The 21,332-nt window shown below is 40.8% G+C and overlaps 1 protein-coding gene across 7 annotated transcripts in view; it reads right to left on the bottom strand.

The window, feature by feature from the left end:
• The window catches only part of ADGRB3 (adhesion G protein-coupled receptor B3), a 1,879,974-nt gene that overhangs the window by 204,581 nt on the left and 1,654,061 nt on the right, over positions 1 to 21,332 (bottom strand). For 6 of the 7 annotated variants that reach the window (XM_069606193.1, XM_069606199.1, XM_069606200.1 and 3 more), the window contains 2 exons: positions 13,566 to 13,664; positions 13,076 to 13,247 (listed from right to left, as the gene is read on the bottom strand). In XM_069606193.1, coding sequence (XP_069462294.1) covers positions 13,076 to 13,247; positions 13,566 to 13,664 — 271 coding nt within the window. The remainder of the gene's footprint in view (positions 1 to 13,075; positions 13,248 to 13,565; positions 13,665 to 21,332) is intronic. The other variant, XM_069606198.1, reaches the window with a different exon arrangement.

The raw sequence follows: 21,332 nt of genomic DNA, 5'->3' as shown, positions 1-21,332 counted from the left end.
TTACAAGTTTGGCAGTAGCCTTTACCGGCAAGGCTACTTCCAAACTCACATCCGGGACTGGCACCCACCAATGGGCAATTACCGGGCTACTCTGGCCCAGCAAACCCCGGTAATTGCCCTTTCATGGGTGCCGGGCCCGGTACATCCCAATTCCAATTTGAGGCCCATATGGCTCAATGGGAATGGGGAGGGTGGTAGCACCGGTACCATTAATAACGGTACTGGTGCTACTATCATGTTCTGCTCACGGGGGCTGGTACGGCCACCAGGTCAGACCTGGTGGCTGCAAGGGCACCCGCGAGCAGAACTCCTAGTATGGCGGTACAGTAACAACGGTACCAGTAGCGATACCGGCACCATTGCTGCCTTACTGTCATACTTGTAATGAGGCCCATTATCTGTGTAGAGTTCTCATCTCCTCTCATGCTCTCGATCACTACTTGTCTAAGATCCCATTCATTGTAGAGTGTATTCTGATCCCATCAATCAATGGTTCAATAGCTAGGTCAAAGAGGAGACTTGCGAGCGGGCATCCATACTTGGTGTCTCTACTCAATACGAAGTTGGATTGGCATCCTTTTACATGTATGCATGTCTCTTGAGGATTGGTCAGCATCAAATATATTGTTCTCACATTCATGCCAGATCCATAAGATTCAGCATACTCGATGGAATGATTTTTCAGCATCAAGTGGTATTGCAACATTCTGGTGTAGGTAGTCCCTAGAGATTCTTTGTATATCAACACATTTGTATTTGTAATTATTTAAGAACAGGGTGTTATTTCAATCAGACATGACTAACAAAGCAAAATATAGAGCACAGAGGCACTCAAAGTGAAAGATGTCTTTACATATGGGCATTGTGGAATTGAATGCTGAATGCAGTGGTGAAGGGGGTAAAAATGGGACAATATACCAGATACAAAGGCCGGAGTTCATTACATAATTTCTTATCATTGAGAACCTGATGCCAGAGGAGCTGGTGTTAATGGTGTTTTCCCTGCCTTTGACCAAAACAACCTGGTCCATTTTAATCAAGATTTTTGATACCTCCTTTAGTCAATTGTAAATTATATTTCTGCGTAATGCTTTGCATACACATCAATGAGATTGGTCTATAGCTAGTGTATTCATTTTCTGGTTTAACTTCCTTGTTTGTAACAGTAATTTGAGGTTGTCACTGAAAGGATTACATTTCACCACTTTGAGTAATCTTTTGAAAGAATTCTAGCAGGATCTTTGATAGCGAGTTACTTAAATGCTTCAAGAGTTCTATAGTGATTATTTCTCGAACTTAGCATTTCCCATTTCTTTGGGTGCATCTTAAAGTTGGCCCCCTTGAAAAGGGTCATCAAGCTGATGGTAAGGTAGCCACTTTGAGGGTTAAATGCTTACTGCTTATGTCATTGTAGGACCTCCAGATCGCAGATTCAAATCCTGGCAAAGTTAGCTCAGCCTTTTATCCTTTTAGGTCATTCGTTTAGTACCAGTAATATTAATTGTATATAAACTTTCTTCAGTGAAATAAACTCTCTAAATTCAATATTTTTCTTACTATTCTTCTTCATGACAGCTGCTAATTGTATTGAGATGTAATGATATGCAATGATTCTATCAATCAAATTTGCCTTGTTTTCTTCCACTTTGACTCATTTGCTATATCAATATATGTGCGTGTGTGTGCATTCAGGGGAAGTATGAGGAAAAGGGTAGAGATGGAGTAGGGACATGGATGAGGGGACTGTGTAGGGCCCATTGAAAGAATCCAAAACAGAGAACAAGTCAGCAAAGAAGAGTCAAACTAGAAGACCACGAGGTAAATGCGGTTGATGGCATCACTAGAACAACAGTTAACTTGCTCAAAAACGGTTTAATGTATTAACCTATAGCCACAATGTGCTCTATATGCGTCGGTGGAATCCACCAAACTGCACATATGTATCTTGATGCGCTAACCACAGTGGTAACAAGGTTGAGGGGTGCTTTGACTTTGGTTATTTCAAGTGATAACCATGATTCTGAATGGTTCCTCACCAGCTTCCTAAAAGTCATGGTTTTCATTCCAGCAGTAACTCTGGCTCTTGGTGTATGCCATATTCATTGTATATTTATTTTCTAAACCTTTCGGTAGTTGTTGTCCAATGGTTCCTACTGATATTCACCCACTGCATTCACAGCATTTTCCCAAGTCCATCCAATGTTTGTCAAACAGCTTTTTCTTTTGGTAAGAATATGAACGGAGTCTCCGTTTGTGGTATGCTTTTGTGAGTCACATTGTATGTCAGGGGAAGATACACTACCTTCATTGTTATTGAGGAACTGCGCAGTCACACTATTTATATTTTCATTTGTGGCTCAGAGTAAGGTTTATCAAGGTGTGGTCTGAGATTATTAAATTATCACTGAAACCTGTGTGTGCTACTGGAAAGAGAACATTGCTAATACGAATCACATAGATTGTGGAGAAGCAATTGTGGAGTGCCAAGAATAATTAATAATCATTTTCTGTTGGGTGTTTCATTTGCAAGTTGTCCCACGCACAAAGTCACTCATCATCTGAGTTATTGCTGCTCTATACAGTTATAAAATACAATGCAAATTTAAGTAACTGTAGACAATTTCTGTCTTTTTTGTGTATCCATTTATTTTGTTTCATTTTAAATTCACATTTGTTTGTAGTTAAGTGTCTGTATGATGTATGGATGAGAGGTGTGGGAGTAGCGCTTTTGGGCGTTCTTCTTTGGTATGCCAACATTCAAAATCTTGTTTAGTAACAAGGTTTGTGGTTTTCATCAGATGACTGATGCACTATCTGTCGTGTTTTGAAGAATTATGCAAACTACAGTAAAGATACTTTTTGCATGAACCGAAGATTGTGTTGAATTAATTGATGTACATTGCTAACCCCACCGCCCCTTTTCCCTTGTGTTTAGTATGCCTGGTTTCAGGCTTGCATAGTGCCTTGGCCCCTTATAAGCTCCAGCTTCACCTCCTTCTTGTCTTTGCTCTAGAGGCGGAGCATTGCATCATATATGTATGTATTCATTTATTTTTGGATTTATAGCAGTGCACGATTCCCAAGGGCATCTAGGCATTAGTTACATTGAATGAAGTCAGTCAGATAGCTACTGGTCAAATCCGTTATGTTGCAGATGAGTTAAAAATGACATGTACAGCACAAGGCTGCATGTCTAATCTGGTATATCATTTGTCAATGTATTCAATATTGGGTCTAGCAGACTGTTGAGATCTGCTACTATTATAATCTTGTCAAAGATCAAGTTCAGGATTTTTTGCGACAATGCATGTTAGAAACAACTGTCCTCTCTGTTTGAAGCATACACACACTCAAAACTGTTTGTTAAGTTTCTTCTGTGACTATCTTAGCAATGATAACCCTGTCTTCTTCATCGTTATTTCTCATGTTTTCGCAATTAGCAGACACTTCAAGCAAGATGCATGAATATGAGCTAAAAAGGTTAAATCTTTCCCATCCCTTAAAGCCCCTCCTATCTCACAAAATGGAACACAGGTATGACAATATTGAATAGAACCCATCTATTTTCAGAGGAACATGAAAGATTGATGTTTTTACAATAGTAAAAAGATTATACATATAGAAAGGCTTTGCTAGTTACTAAATGTGTGTCTCGCGTTCTGGCCAGTTGGGTAACAAGCCTCATAGAGTTAAGTAGAAAACCTTTTTAGATCACAGTGATCCTGGAGGCGATAACAATGGAAAGAGAATAAAAGAGCATAAAAATAACATATTCATGGCCAATTTTGCAATGCTAATGTTTCTAAATCTACTACCAATCGTTTACTACATAGTTAGTGTCTGTCTGGAGGAAATCTGCTTTGAAGAATTCACTCTAAATGCACACAATTGCTAATCATACTTTGCTTTATCTTCCAGGGGCAAAAAACTACATTACTCTAGCAATACCATTTAACATGAATGTTTTTCTGTTGACACCCACTAACAGGTCCAGCCCACACATGCCCAATCATACTTTTCAAATGTCTGTTGTGGGCCAACCTGTTATATCATGTCTAAACATCCTGCACAAGCTACGTACAGATCTCTGCCTCAATAATATACCCGCTGGTATCCTCCACATATTTGTCACAATAAGGGCTGGATAGATATCCTGTTTAATCTCACACCAATTTTGAAGAGAATGTAACATTTACTTTCAGAACATACAAATGTGTGCCAATTACACCTAGTCAATCAGCTAACAAGTTGCCATATAGCTATTCTCCTCATAATGGTAATATTACATCTAAAACCATCCATGAATCATCACCTTACTCTGGTCAACATGCAAGGTGACGCCGTCCCTTGTTTTTTTTACAGTGTCTGCAATGAGTAAGAGTACTTTTTGGTGGGATTTCCACAAAGCTCATTGGTTAGCCAGAACACATAAATGATCAGCCTCCCCGAGCATTGCATTCATTCGGCCAAAGTCTGTGGGTTGTTCCTCCCTCTTATAACGCTACCTGGGGGGATCCTTGTTTCTCTATCAAAGGTCCTCACGTCTGGAATTTTCTCCCAGTTAAGTTGTGGAATGCCCCTTCCATTGTTGCTTTTCGCTCAAAGCTGAAAACGTTCCTGTTTGTTTGATTGAGGAATTCATTGATTATGCTGAAGCTGAGCAAGCACTATAACATCTGTGCCTAGATGCAGGATTCCTGCTTGGTTCCGTAAGGATTTGCGCGTAACAAATGTTAAATCAATCAATCAAATCAATAATAAATATATACGCTAAGCCAAGACCTGAGTGAAAAATCTGAAAAAGCAAATACTTCATCCAGTAGCAGTTATTTCACTAGTTGTCATGGACCAAGGCAAAAAGTATGCAGATGTGCAGACATAGTCATGTCTGTTATCATCCATAAATGTAGTATGCTTCCTCAAATCAAAGGTCATAGAGACAATCAAGTAGCTCACAATAGCATAGACAATTCATACATTTGTCAGGAAAGTTTATCATGAAGAATTAGATCAGATTCAGGGATATCAATTTTGTGTAAATGTGTATGTTTAGGGGAATTAAAAAAAAATACCAGGCCATGCATTTCAAAAGAGTTTTAGCATAGCAGATATACAGAGCACACATAGCAATTCACGAAATGTTTTCCATTAGATACTAGAATATTTCCCTTGCACCATGTGTGAGTGTGGCCGGCACCATCATTAGTTCTTCCCATACATGTCTGCTCATTTCTTGCCAGACTAATCTACAACCCACTCAAATATCTCCAAACCTGTTCCATTAATGGAAGGGCAAAGCTAGCACTTACTTCTGATGTCTTGCTCTTTGCATGAGTTCCCCTCATTTAAATGTGCCACCTACCATTATGCCGCTATTTTGGATCTATTACCAGCCGTGAATTCACAGGTCACAATGCTCATGCCACAGAGTGGTTCAATGCCTCTTCCACAAACAGTGGGATCCCTTCAACTATTTACAAAATTGCAAATGCCCTCCTCCCCACACACTAACACATATCTTACCCAGGACTGCACCCTAATTATTTACTAAGACCATGGTAATACTACTCTCCTCTTGTGAACACTGTCCCATCCAACAAAGGATGGATTGTCAGGGCATCTCCCTTCTGAGCTCCCCTTCTCCTTCTCATAGCACTATTGGAACCCAGCAGAAAACATTGTAAGATATGACAAATCAACAACAACCCAGCAATTGAAAATGCATATATCTAACGTAAAGGAACATAATGTAAACTTCTCAGTCATTGATGGAGCATGGTTCTCCGACAAATAGAAATACTACTACCTAACCATTTTAAAATCACCCACAAAAACATATCATTTGCAAATGAGGTGGAGGAGTAAATTAATTAAAACACTTTATTCCATCTATTCACATCTCATATGTTTGACTACCTGGATGTGAAATGTCTTCTCAATCCCGACACAGCCATTATCATGTTGATTGTATAGTGAACCCTAAGACCTTGAGGTCTTAGCATGAATTTCCCTGAGGAATGGTCAGAGCTTTTGGATGATGCTATTATTTCTTCTCACCAAATCATCATGTTGCATGACTTGAATGTATGTGTGAAAGACTAAAACAGCATCCCATGATATGAGTTATCAAATCTTCTGTCTGAAGCTTAAGTTTCAATCTGGGAGTTACCTGGCCTACACACAATTGGGGTCACAGGCTGGACCTATGGATTTCGATTTGGTATCTCTGATTTAGCTATCACTAAAATGTCCTCATCAGAGCACCATCTTATCTCTGGACATATCCCTACATAGCCTGTCAAGCTCCACCACTGCAGACACAAATCTACTAACACTACCACCTTCAGAGATTTCAACAGTTTGCAAAGAAGCTACCACGTTTTCCTTTCCTCACACCAATGTACACTTCTCAGATTCAATCAGAGTGTTACATATTAACCTCCATACAAAATGTTGATAGTGCTTGATTCCTTGGCCCCAGCCTCATAAAAAAATCCAAACCCCTGTGGAAGTCATGATTTAACAAGGAACCTGTAAAACTCAAGAGATATTGGACATATGTGGTATGAAACTTTAAGAGACGAAAACAGAGGGAGCTTTATAACATAAACTCGAGTATACAACAACGATATTCTGGCCAGAAAGAGGGAATTTATGTATTGCCAAAGTCCAAAGCAAAACTAGAGAACTTTTGAATATCTACAATGAGCAGGTAGCTGTTGACTTGAGCTGTCGACTCAATGCTAGTCAATTATAAACCAATACTGGTATTAACAGATGAGATGTCAACAATTTTGAGAACCTCAAGCAATTTATCAATGCCAACTGCTGCTCAATGCAAAAAATGTAATCCCTCTATCAAACGCCCTTCTGCGTCTCATTCCTCTGCACAGCTAAAATCCTTAAAGAACATGCCATCTTCCCTGCACCCTACCTATCAGCTCTTTGCAACAGCTCTCTCATTGGTTCTGATTCAAACCCGGAAAAAGCAGGTAATATCATACCTCTACCACAAAAGGCAAATACTGATCCAAGCATTCCTGCTAACTACTTGCCAATAGGCAACTTCTCCCTTGAAGTTCAGATTCTGGCAAGAGTGATCTTGCTTAGCAATTGAGCAAATCTAAAAATCCTATTTCATGATTGCCAACCAGGCTTTGCCCAGTCAAAAGGATGTATAAATCAATGATCATAATGATAGGGAAGATCCTGACAGTGACACCAACTATCATGGTGTGACAAATCAACTTCCAGGGCACCAGTGGTCCAGGGACGGATATCGGTTTCTAAATCATCAATCAGCCCCACTCCTCTACTACACCAGAAGGGATCTGAACAGATGGGAAATGTAAGTCAATTATATAAACCTCCTTATCCAATTCCGGTAACGTGGTCAGCAAGGTTGTGGATTGCTGGTTACTTCCAACACAGAGAAAATACAATTATTACCCAGTGATAAAAAGGACTGTCCTGTCAAGGTTGTATAAACATATCTACTTTATTATTATTACAACAGACAGTTCTAGCACACAACAAAATATAGCCCACCCTGTAAAGGAACACAGAGGACAGTTTCACAAAGGAAAGGGATGCACTATGGATACTGACAGGAGGGTAGTTAGTAAAGTAATCAGTCTTAACTGTTCAAGGTTATTTGGTTTCCACACCAAGGAAGCAAGGGAGCAAGGGATTGTAAATGTCACTAGTGGCCTTCGGAGAAAGACCAGGGGGACAGAACCACAATGTTTCTGGTGCTTGAGATGATCTTGATGCTCGACAGCATCAAGTTAGTTTCAGGACTCTTAGCAGCTCTTGCAACAGAGTTCAAGATGGGAGACAGCTGCGGGTATCAGGCAGCAGGCAGTTCGGCAAGCGAGGCTGGACTGTGCTGGTTGGCAGATCTGGAACACTGGTCGAGGCGTCTTGGATGGCTTTAGTGATTGCAGCATAACAACAGTCAGTGGTGCAGCCGGTCGAAGTTCGACAGCTCAAAAGCTTCAAAAGTGTCCTTAAAAGATGGACGCTGTTTGACGCTTGTTGTGGCACACATCCTAGCTTCTTCGCAGGGCTTGTGTTGTCCTTTAAGGCGGATGGCCCAAAGCTGAGGAGAGTGTTTGCAGGCAATGGCCTTGTCCTTTGTTCAGAGACTCTCTGACACTTCCCACCTAGGAAGCTTGCTGCAGAACCTAGCAGGGCACGCTGTGTGCTAGCTGGGTACCAGTTCTGGTCCTGCTGGATGGGTCTTCTGAGTCCAGTATCTCCCTCTGTTCCCTGGGAGATGTTTAGGGGAGGCATCTTGCTTCCCTCTTGGAAATCCTGGCCTTCCTTCACTGGTGGAAGCTGTAAGGCAGACTGTACCTTCAGCTAGGGTACACATGGGTTCTTCTTTTTACTCCTTTCAAGGTTGTTGGATGATTTGCTAAGTGAGGGGCTCAGTCCTCTTTTAAAGCCAAATGGGCCCTAGTGATTTGTGCAGGCTAAGCCTACCTTGATAAACCAATCCTGGGTCCCCACCAACAATTTTCTGTTATGCGTGAGGTCATACCCAGAGTGCTTTGCAACAGGAAAGGTAAGGGGTGACAACATTTACTACTAAGTCCCACCCATCTTCCTGTCTGTTGAGGATCTCTATTAATTGAGCTCTATGTGACTCCTAATCAAAGCACAGGTCTCCCTTGAAGTTTAGTGTGAGAACACAAGAACAGACTTTCTGTCTCCATCAAATTGCATACTTCTTCCCTCTGAAAGGGGGATCCCTGCAGGGGTTGCCTACTGTAAACAGTTGTCCAAGACATGACGTTCCCTGCCCTTCATACAGAGGGATGGGTGCTTGCTTCAAGCCGACACATTGCATATCAAAGAGGTGTTGGTATTTCCTGTCCCTTGTGTTAGTTCTGTGACCAGGCCTCTTCGCAGGACTGTTTTCATTGAACTCTCATCAGTATGCGCTCCCACCACACAGAACTTTGACAATAGAACAGGGTGGATCCAATAGAACCTTTGATATTTTAATTAGGTTGGCCATAGCCGGAGGAAGCTGTTGCCTTCCCCCTTCAGAGATGATTTGACCCGTGGCTTTCACATTCCAGCTAAATGTGACAGGGAGGACTTTGCCTGTACACATTACTATGGGCCTCATTATGACCCTGGCGCTCCCGTAATGAAGGGTGCCGGTACGAGACCGGCACCCTTCATTACAGGAGCGCCTATTACGAGGTTCCCTTTGCGGGACCCGGAACAGACATCTGGTAAAACCAGACGTCCTTTCCGGGTCCCGCGAGGGGAAGAGGAAGCTAATAACGGGCCATTTGTAATGTGCCCGTTATTACCTCCCTCCATACTCGTAATGAGGCCCTATGTGTTTGTTGTGCGGAGAACATAGGAAAATGTTTGCAGATTAGCTTCACACATTTTCTGAGGTTGATCTCCCATCATTAATTTTAATGAAAAAACTTCAAAAAAGCCCAGGTGAGTACACACTTCCTGTGCGGATGGTCGAATTCCTCATACATGCCCCCCCTTCGGTTCAACCTTTCTGCATAACTAGGATGGGGTGGCCAATTGCATTGTAATCCATTATTTACAAAATACTGATTAGAGTTAGTTGAAAACCAGCAGAGTCTCTCAAGGCTCTTCTATTTATCCATGGCATTTAAATGTGTATATGAAGTCCCTCACCACCTTCATTAAATCATATAGCCTGCCATGCCAGCTCTGTGGCGATGATATTTAATGTATAAACCTATTGGGCCCAGCTACTAAACAGATGAACACAATGTCTCACTACATTGGGAGTATTAAAAATAGATGAATGCTAGCAACCCATGTCTGATATCATACACGTATATATGTATTTATACATAAACATATGATATACAAAAATACATGCAAGCTGAGAGGTATAATTCGTCAAGCTCTAACTATAAACCTATTGAAGATACTTTATTGACAAGCAATAAGTACATACACACTGTGACTTACATATTCATCAAACAATGTCAGTTTAGTTTCCTTCAAAAATGGTAAAGCATAACCTGGTTCCTTGATGACATGCAGATGATCTGCTAATTTAATTGCTAGGATAGCAGAGTAAGAATTAAAATATATCTCATTTTTGTCTCGGCATCTTTCTTTTGTACATCAATCCCTTAATCAAATCCTCATAGATTGATATTTTGTGTTGTACTCATCTGTACTTCTAGCAATTTCGTCAATGCTACATTGCAACATTTTTTGTCAGTTGATAACAATGATGTTTAATTTAAATTGAGCTGGGGATATCTATAACAATATAGGAAGCTCTTTTTGTAGAAAGGTCACGATTTTCCAGAGCAACAAATATGTAGGTTCTCTATTATAATTTGGTTTTCCAGTGCTGAAAGTTTACTAGTTCCATGTGGCTGGCACTTCAAAAATCTATCTTCAGTTAACATCTCTGTGAGTTTCACCCCGAAGCCAGGGGTTCTATTTGTAACCTCAATTACACACAGAATGTCAAATCTTATCTGTGGTATGTTCTTTAACATTTAAAGAATCTAAGTCAGTAGACAGTTTTTCAAGCCTCTGAATAACCCCGTTTTGCTTTCCTTTCAAGGAATCTACAGGACTCGCCTGTCTGTACCTCTCTGGTGGTCTACATGATCTGTCAATTCCTCAATATATCATTATTTGTTTCTGCAGTTTTGCCATATGTGAGGTCACATACATTATGCATTGTAATGTCAAATCTCCTCAGTAGTCGGTTGATGCGACAACTGCCTCTAGCTGCAAACCACTTAATTGTTGAGACGGTAATCCTCAACAGTATCTTTTACAAACATTTAAATAACTATTTCACATAGAATGTACTGTGGTGGATGAAACTTTGCTATCAAACATCTAATGGGTTAGATAAACAGCATTGCATGCTGTAAGATTGTAGCACTCAAGAGTCAGAAGAGATCTTCTAGTTCGTCAATGGTAAACCGTGTAGTAGTATGGCAAATATTGTCATTGTAGTGGACTAATTAGTTTAGCAATGTTTCAGTTCAATCCTTGTAATTATGAACCCCAACAACCAAACACAAAATGTGCTTTAAATCACTTATACTTGTGTTTTAAATAATACCCAACATGAACTGTTTTGCTACATTCGAAACCATTGCGTTGTGTAAATACTATGTGTATGTTTTAAACAATAGTTTAGTCGATGCCAAGAATATTTATACCATTATGAAGTCAAGAAATAAGATTAATTTGCTCGCTTGATTATATGCTAAAGCACAACATTTATTGAGTAATCTGCTGCTTTTGGAGATCTACTTAAATTGCCATGTTGAACAGTACAAGCTCCGTCTTCTTCTTAGATGTTCTTTCAATTATTATTTTTTTAATGTTAGATGCTTGCATTTAGCATCTGCAAGCAGTGAGCAATGGCTCCAGTTTTCATCATGCATCTATACAGAGTGAATGTCAACCAGAAGGACCGTGCTGCATCCATCCTCCAGACTTGCAAACGTAGTGTGATATAGAACCATACCTTATGCCATCAATGTTGGCGGATGGAGTGCCCCCACTAGCCACATTACCGAGTACAGCCTCTCCACTCCTTCCACTGGTAAACTCAGCAGCTGCATTCACTGCTTACGTTAGCGATGGGTGGAGAAATCTTCCACTTACATTAGCGGTGGGTGGAGAAAGCTTCTGGGTTGCAGGAAATAATAGTATCACTACTCAAGCTTGGGCCTAGTTAAAGTCACCTCCTGCTTTCTAGTTTTGGAGAGAGCTACTGCCTGGCTGAAAATATGAATGCGCCCTCCCAACTACTGCAAAGACGGTATTACCCAAATTGGTCATTTCAAATGGACCGTATGGTACAACTGGCCGAATTCGGCCAGTATCATTTGGTCGTTTTGAAACAACCAATTTGGGTAATCACTATCAAACATGGGGAGCGGGGGTTGTGGGGTTGCCCCCCAATCCCCATGTTTGGTAGTGATTGCCTTTGGGGGTAGCATGAGTATCCCCCACTTCGGGAGGTCTGGAGGTGGTGGACAAAAAAGAAAAATGAAAAGCAGACCCTGCGTCGTCGGATCCGACCCACGTAGGAGGAAGGGGTCCGATGCTGCAGGGTAAAAACATGCATGGATGGCAAAAAGGTAAGTAGGGTGTGGGTGGGGGGCTGTGTGGTAGTGGGTGGGGGAGTTTCATTAGGGCCATTTTGACCACTGCAAAATTAGCTTTGCGGCTGACAGCAAACAATTGTGCCACGGCCAAAACGTATACATCTGTAAAGACAGACAGTCCTGTTAATATGATGGAAGTACATGGATTGTGACTAGTGTAGGCCCTTCCACCAGTGAGATCCCCACCAATGGAGTACTCTTGATAGTTATTTTTTCTAATGAGGTTGTTCTCTATCTGAACAAAATAAGGTACAGTGGAGACCATGAGGGAAGTGCTAACAGGTCACTGCAAAGAGGCCTTAATGCCTGAACCTCCATTTGGAATATTACTTTTTCCAGTAGAATGAGGTGTAAATTCCTCATCTTCACGTGAAATGTTTGTCTTTTCTTTCCTCAAGCTGCATATGTACTACATCCCCCTGCATAACCATGTATGCATTTTCTTATACGACTCAATCATTGTTCTAATATGCATAATTTCTGATATACAACCCAACATCAAAAAAGCAAAGGGACAATTTGCTAAAGGGCTGATTCAATCAGACCTGGTGATTCTGTTTCCTTTGGTCAACCAGTTACATTTTAATCACGTGTAACTTACACACCTAAAGAGGGTATAAGTTATTTTAGATATAAGATTTCGTTTTGCCAACTGCCGTCTAACCTTTACAGTTACTTGCACATCAGAATGAGTTAAGGAGAAAGACTGCCCTCCAAGAAAAACAAATGGCGATCAATTAGTGTGTGGGAATTGAGATCATATTCACAACATGTTTGCAGTTTAGTTAAATCCACAAATGCATTTTCTTGATCATTTTTGTCTACTGAGAAACATCTAACCACCCGCGTAGACTTACTCCCACCTTGAAGTGGGGTACACGAGAAGTCAAACAAAGTAGGTTACTCCTCACCTCCCTCCGCAGAATGCAGTGCACCATGATAATAACAAAGCCTTGCAGTGAATCAAACACTGCAAAGAGTATCTGAAAGAGTATTGATCTTTTATCGGTCATTGCAAGAACTGCAGACATCCAGGTCAGAGCCAGGAGGGGCAGCACCACACAGGAACTCCAAAGAGATGCCCTGATCAGATACAAGAGAAAAACACATTACTTTGTGGAAAGTGTGGTGGGACACGTTGTCAATGAAAGCATACATTAGGTCTGCACTGTAAATTAACACTTTAACCAGCGATCAGACTTGAATTTAACAAATATTTCACTTTAAACATAACATCCTTTGTACAATAAATAATTATTTGATTAATATCGGTATTTTTAAAAATAATATTTAAATATATGTCTATGCTCTATGAGCAAATATGTGTCTTGACAAAGTATGTACCTGGCACATGCACAATATAAGAATTGTAACAAGAAGATGTAAATGATTTAGACTAACATGGCGTTACTGGCGGTGGTGGCGGACAAAGCTGTTGTTGAAACTACTCCACACTTGGCACATTTGAGCGTCAAACCGCTATGAGGCTCACTCATCTGACTGCAAACAAACAGAACACCCACAAAAGAACAAAATATTGAAATCTCACCAAAGAATTTGCCACTATCACACTGTCATTGACATTTAAATAAGACCCCCCCATGCATTACATTGTGCTTGTGAAAAGTAAATGCACAAGGTTGCTTCACTATGTAGAACTGTGTTTTGTTTTTGCTAATTTTGTTTTTATTGTTGACAGATAATCCTAGTGCCATTTGGTCATGCAGTGGGGATGCGCTTCCCAGTGAGAATGTGAGAGGGTTTTTTTTTTCCTACAAATCACAGCACTTCAATACATTAAGCGAAACATAAGCATGTACTAGTGCAGACATCTAGCGCGCGCCCTCTATTCAGACCAATCGCAGGAGGTTACTCAGCGAGAGCTGTCCAATCATGTAAATGTTCACCTCCCATATGCAAATGAATGCACATTTATTACTCTGGTTTAACTGTGGAATATCCATATGTTTTTGCATACGGAATGGAACAGTAATTTAAAAAGCAGTGCACAGTTTTACGTAAGACACAGTTATACCTGGTCTACAGAATCAGAGAGTCTGAATAGAGGGCGCATAATGCATGGAGTTTGATGAAATATTATGCAGGGTTAGAAAATGGTGATCTGTTATTCCCTTGTAATACAAATAAAGCACACACGCAAAATACACTTCAGGTATTTAATACAAAACATTGCCGTGCAACCGTCTTATATCTGATAATTTAGCTGACCCTAAAACTTCAATTTGTTTGTCTGTTTTCGCTTGTAAAGTGAATCCAGAGAAAGTGGCAGAAACAAATGTTTTGGAAAACCTCAGATCAAATCTTGAAGCTATGGCTCTCCTTCACTGGGCTGTGAAGGCCAGGGTGCTTCCACTGCCTCATGCCTCGGATGTGTTATAATTGTGATTAGAAATATGTGGTTTACCACTGTTTAAGGGATACTACACATGCATGCTGAAGAGCGACGGTTACAAAAATGTTGAGGGCCGCTCCGAAATGGGGCTACAAAACCAGGCATAGTTCAGGAATGACTGCTATCAACCTGAGTAGACACAGACAGCGGCGTCGCTAGGGGGAGGGCTGGGGTGCTAAAGCCTTGGGTCTTTTGGTTGTAGCCCCATATAGAAGCTCTGAGGCTACAACCAAAGGCTAGCTAGCCCTGGGTCCCGACAGTCCCAACATTAGCATAGCCCCGGATATTTTCCAGACCTAGCAACACCCACACAGAGTAAGAGCAGCCAGTGGCCGATCCCAATGCTACCATGATCCTCAGGAAATAAGGGCTACACTTCAGCTTGAAAATACTACCCTTTTAGGTCAGACCTTTTTTGCCTATCTGTTCAAACGAAGGAGGGCATGAGCTCACTTGTGAGTGTGCACCTGTAGATGCAGCACGTGCATAGGTGTGTTTTGTGAATGCTAATTTGGCTGACTTGTTTATGAGTTCAGTATACATCTTGTCCAGTTGTACATGTAAATAGACAGCGTGAAGCTCACATTATGCCCATTTCCAACATCTCCCGGTGTTTGTTGATATGGGAACTGATGCACAGGGAAATGTGAAGTTCTCATGGTCCCACCATGCCATCAAGTGTAGAAGCTGCTGTCAGAACTCGGGGATCCTGGTTCCAAACTTGATATCAGTACCCCCTTGTTTGCAAATGATGCAGGTCCATGCCCCTCAGTGGTCCCAAGGGAAAGCCCAGGTCGCCTGTATACACTCAGCACCACCATGGATGCTATACATTCTGTGCATGCTCGCAATGGGGTAGAAAGTGGAGTTAGGTAGCTAATCCAGCAACACGCGCAATATCTACAACCGATACGAGAATATGGTGTTAAAAATAAAACGGGTTTCATGGTTTCTTTGTGTTCTTCGGTAAGTAAAAAACATCCATAGAGAACCCTTTCCGATTGAAAAACACTTTTCTAAATCACACCCTGTGAATCTAATTTATGCCACGTTCAATAATTATCAAAACATACTTTTCCTGGTCCTCTGATGATAATGAAACGTGGGAATGTGAGAGAGTTTTTTTTTCTACAAATCACAGCACTAAGCGAAACATAAGCAGGCACCAGTGGAGATCTCTAGCGAGCACCCTCTATTCAGACCATTCGCAGGACCTTGCACGTGCAGAGACTCCGGGAGAGCTGTCCAATCATGTGAAGGTACAGCTCCAATATGCAAAATAATGCACATTTCTTTACCCTGGTTTAACTGCAGAATATACATAATTGTATACATCCGGAATTGATAAGTAAAAGTAAGTAAATAAGTAAAAGAAACAGCCATAGAGAACACTGTCCCATCGAAAAACACTTTTCTAAATGACACCCTGTGAATCTAATCCCTGCCACGATAAGTAATTATTGAAACATACATTTCCTGCTCCTCTGATGATATTGAAAACAGCAATGACAGCTTTGAAAGGTATGTCTTTCCTTGGCTCAGAAAGAGGACATGCATAATTGTGTATGTTCCTGGCTTGGCGCGCCTACGCCAACATTTGGAACACACCTGACATGCTTAATCGATGCCTTCTTTGTTGTCTGCAATATCTAGCGATTGTTCACTGACTACAGCTCATGTGCCCTCGTGTCCTTGTTCTTTTATTCGAGCCAGAGTATTATTACTCAGACACCATACACGACCTTCCTTCACATCACCACGTTCTCCACGGTACATGTCACCGGTTTTAATTGAGCAAAAAGTGCTTTATAACATTCGCAATTCACAATGACGTTTCCCTTCCCTGCAAAAATATAATTAAAAAGTGAATCATTCAAATTAATATTTGAATCATAAAATGCAAATGAATATCTTCATGAAAGCTGCTTTTGTACTTATGTGTCTCATCTGCCATTTTATGAACATTATAAGGTAACTTGCCATTTAGTTATGCCTAACACATTAAAATGGCCAGCAAGGGAGCTAAGCCCTCAACACAAGTAATTCCTTCTTAATATTTGAAGAAGAAGCAATTCAAAATGAAGACCTGTAATTTGGATTAACGAAAAAAGCTATCAAAACCAAACTCAAAATGAAAAGCATCTGTTGAAACATTGAACTGGGTAATTGGATACATGTTGGCAAAAGAAAGAAAGGAATTTATACAGTCTGTAGAAAGGGGAGCCTATTAAAAGGTGTTCATTAATGTAAATATCTCTCCTACGTTCCTTCTTTGGAGTCATTTACCGAATGAGGAAACGTACAATAATAGCCAGAGGTTTATGTCCTCTTTCCAAGTATTCAAATGAACACATAAATGCTTTACTGCGTGCAGGGAAAGACGACTTGAAATATAAAAAAAAGGTCAGTATATCTTTGAAGATGTTTACGCTGGGATCACATGTAGCCAGCCGTGTGTTCGGAATTACAGTGATTGAAATATGTAAACTGTTTCTGCACTAACTAAAACGTGGAACTTAAAAACACTTGCTTTTGCATTGGGATCATGTGTATGTGGTAATGTTACGGATCTATGTGATCGCTGCAACCACACATAATTGCGACGGCTGAAAATGCTGACTTTAAAAAAGATTAATCCCCCTTTACACCACATAGATATGCAGGGGGAGACCCCCAACCCCCATATTACTATAATATCCCATACCCCCCACATATATATATGTGGTGTAAGGGGGGTGTTTAAAAAAAGAAAGTCGTGCATTTCGGCCGTCGCAGTTGTGAGGGTGACATTTTGGGCCATTTCCAATGTTGCTAATGTTGGTTGACTACTATATCTTTATTATCTGTAGAATAAGGAGATTCAAAGATATCAAATGTGTGATGTGTGATTATGATACAAGTGTGATATGATCATACGTGCATACTCTAACAGAGGCATGTGTGCTGAATGTCTGGGTTGGGTATTTTGAGTCTTTGATATACTGCCGCAAGGTGGGACATCATGGAGTGCAGGTCGTGCAAGATGCCATGCACAATGCTCAAGTTGGGTATGTGTTAATATGGGCCCCAGAATGTGGGTTGCATACATCTTGAGGATTTGAAAATGTATGGGCACATGACATTTGTCTGTACCCACAAACTGCAGCTGGATCATTGAGACCTGGACTAATTAAATGTAATCCATGATGGGTGAACGTTTTGACATGATAGGAGGTAAGCAAGCATTGCACTCATATGATAACATGATTTCCCATTGCACGTATGCAGCGGTCCCTTAGCATGTCATTTTTTATTTTTTATTAAAAATGCATGTTTCTACTACCTTACGATTTTGAAAGAAACCAATCTAGTAGAGGGTTCTGCAACCTTTGGGTCTATAGATGTTTTGAACTACAATTCCCATCTGTCCTACCCAGCATAATCAATGGTCAGGGATCTTCAAAATTGTGATCCACGACCTCTACAGAGCCAAAGGTAGCAGACCTATGATCTCCTACATGGTTACTTATTTGGGCTGCATGTGAACTATTGAGCTGTTTCTTACACAATGAGGTTCGCTCTCTAGGACTGTTTGGCACAAGGTTATAACAAAACCGACTGGTTTTGCAGTGCTTTATGTATGTATGACCAGAGGCACATGTTAGTTGTTAAGTGTATCCTCATTTTATAATCACTCAAATTGTAGTTGAAAATAGGATAACATGGAGCGAGCGAGAAGTAATCAGTGACATTAAATGAAAGCTGTCTGATATTTTGTTTTCATGAAGATGGGTTCATAAACGCGAAATACGTAGAACAAAACTATGATTTGGTCAGAGAAGCTGTAGAATTCTCGTGTTTTATTTGTATCAAAAAAGAAAATAACAATGCCAATGAAAGTGATTGACCAGCCAGAAGTTCTGGATGGAAATCGTTCTTCATACTTTACCCTTCCCGTCAATCTCATCGTTTGTCTCAGCTTTCCATAAAGATTTTTCTTTATTCCCTCCTTACTTAATATTTTCTTGTATAGCAAAATAAATGCTGGGGGGGGGCTGAAGGGCCTATAGCTCTGGGTCTTATGGTTGTAGCCCTGGATAAAAGCTCAAAGACTACAACCAAAAAGGTGGTTAGCCCCAAGTCTCGACAGTCCCGACATTAGCTTAGCCCCGGATCTTTTCCAAACCTAGCAGCACCTGGGCTAATAGTTTGTATCTGCTCCCCTGTACATAATTTCACATTCATAATATCACTTCCAAAATTCACATGTTGAAAAAAGTAAATCAGAACATGTGCACTGTTGCAATTTCTTTTGTTTCATTAAACCGTATAAAAAAAAAGAAAATTGCAATTATGACAAGTAAACAGAATCATGCCCGATGGATCAAAGTTTGACAGGCACAGTCAACTAACGCCTGTCAAAGGATGAGTGCATTTCAACTAAGATGCCACAGACACCAACCACCTTTCCAGCAGGTTGTTTGTATAACAACAGCTGCTATCCCTACACTCATACCTCCACCATTTATATGTTTATGTGATCTGATAGAAATGAGTCAGATCAAAGTTATCAAGAAAGAATTCAATATTCTGAAACACAATTTATGTGGTGTGGGCCAAAGTACTTTCAAACTGGATTACTGCAACACCGTTCACAGTGGTATTTCCAAGAAATGTGCAGATCTCATTCAACATGTACAACGCTGTGCACTGTGAGTGGTCCTCAGACCCGGGGAATAAGATCACATAAGATTTGGCCTCCAATCCCTACCAAGGATGCCCATTAAAAAAGCTTCTCTTTCCGACTATGTGCACCACTCACAAAGCGTTCGGGAACCCATGTCACTAACACCGCGCTTAACACTTCAATAGTTACCACCTAGACATCTAATGCCACCCATAAGGGGAAAGTTATGACAACTGCCAAAGGGGGAAGTGCTTCAGCGCCCTTGGGCCTATAATCTAAACAGTCTCTGCAAATAACTAAAACATGAAGAAAAAAACACATACCTTTCTAGATCACCAGATAACATTGCTTACAAGAACAAAGCATACCATGCCTACTGATGTTTTCCTTTTTCTTTGAGGAACATATGGAATGTAGCACTAATCTAGCTCTGACATACCTTTCTCAGGTTCCTTCCCCACCCACCTCACCCTCATTTTCTCTGTGCCTTGAATGTGTACCAGGAAGTACATCTCTCATTATAAATCAGAAATAAGCAAATACATAGAACTTAAAGGCCTTCATAAGTACAGTGTAGCTTACTATCTTAGAAACGTGTTCATCATATGTGCTTTCTTCCAAAGGAGATGGTTTCTTTTTGAGATCTGTTGGACTGTGGATCCCAATCATCACTCCTACTTATCATGCTAAGTCCTTCTCATTACTTTAACTTGTGTTCTTTGCTTGTGCAAGGCCAGCTAGCTAGATGCAATTCTATCAAACAATGGGACTGAATCTCCATTAAAGTCTAATTTCATCTGGGCCCAGCACTAAGCTCAACCTCCAGAAATTCGACCATCCCTGATAATTGCATACACTGACACGACAGGAAAGTTAAACCCAACCAGCAACATACTCATGACAATGCTTGACATTCCTCCTGCTGCCTCAACAACTTTAATTCTCAGATTGTTAAACAATATTGCAATCCCACTGCCGTCTGCTGGTCCTTTTCCCACAAAGGTGCTAAGAACTGCACAATCCTGCTACTACTCTGTTAAAGCACCAAATAAAGGTATGTAAAGTAAGTTTCCTAGATCAAGTAGCTCAAACATTATTAATTTTTCTCTACGTGTTTACACAATTCACAGTCGAACTCATAAATTGAACATGGCATACTAAGTTACAATCAGATATAGTTGTTATACAAGACGTCATGAGAAGTTTCTTCTGCTACTAAACACTGTACTAGTAGCTATTACCCAATTTAACGGTGTACACATTATCGACATCAGAAGGATGATGAGTTAAGTCAGCCCTGCTGGGGTATGAACAAGTGCATGGGCACTCTACATCAGCGTTGAACCCTTAAACCGTGCGCTACCACCCAGTTAAATGATCCGTATAATAATTAGGAAAGGATTGAGGTAGCCCCTCTACTTGGAACGAACATGGTTCAAATGCCCTGTACTATGGAATTTCTTCTACTCACGAGGGTCTACAACCACGTGTTAGCTCACTGCACCATTCACATAGGAGACATATCCATTTGCATATCAGTCTTTGTCCCACCCACAAGGGCAGTCCAGCACCGAAATGCTAAGCTATTCTCCTCTGAACAAGAGTACCATCAGCATCCCCAGACATGTGTTTCGGCCTTCTTGGGTTTCCTCGGTGAGGTGAAGCTGTGGTGCTCCCACACTCCTTTTCAATTTTGTAAAACTAGGGGTCATCCAGACGTGGACCCCTTGCGCACTGTGCCTCAGAGAGGCTCAGTTTCACCTCACTGAGGAGGCCCAACATGGCCGAAACAGATGTCTAGTATTCCCACGTGGTAATAGCTGTGCCCCCTTTGGGAAGAAGCAGGGTTCAACACTTTATCATCACCACAGCAATGATTATGTGATTCCGTCCACTGAACTACTATGTTGGATCGATGTTGCGCTGTTTTAAAAGGTTGCCAACTTATAAAATATGGCCGTGTTTTGTGCTGAATTGGATTTAGATTTGCTCAGATTTACCTAAGGTTATAGGAGAACATTTTAAAATCTGCAGCACTGTTACAGAAAATAATGAGTGCAAGTGCAATGAGCACTAAAGCAAACATTGA

The sequence above is a fragment of the Ambystoma mexicanum genome, chromosome 4p, assembly GCF_040938575.1.
Source record: "Ambystoma mexicanum isolate Mex_15411 chromosome 4p, UKY_AmexF1_1, whole genome shotgun sequence".
Lineage (NCBI taxonomy): Eukaryota > Metazoa > Chordata > Amphibia > Caudata > Ambystomatidae > Ambystoma > Ambystoma mexicanum.
Note: the sequence above shows the minus strand (reverse complement) of the source record. Positions and strands in the feature narration are given on the sequence as shown.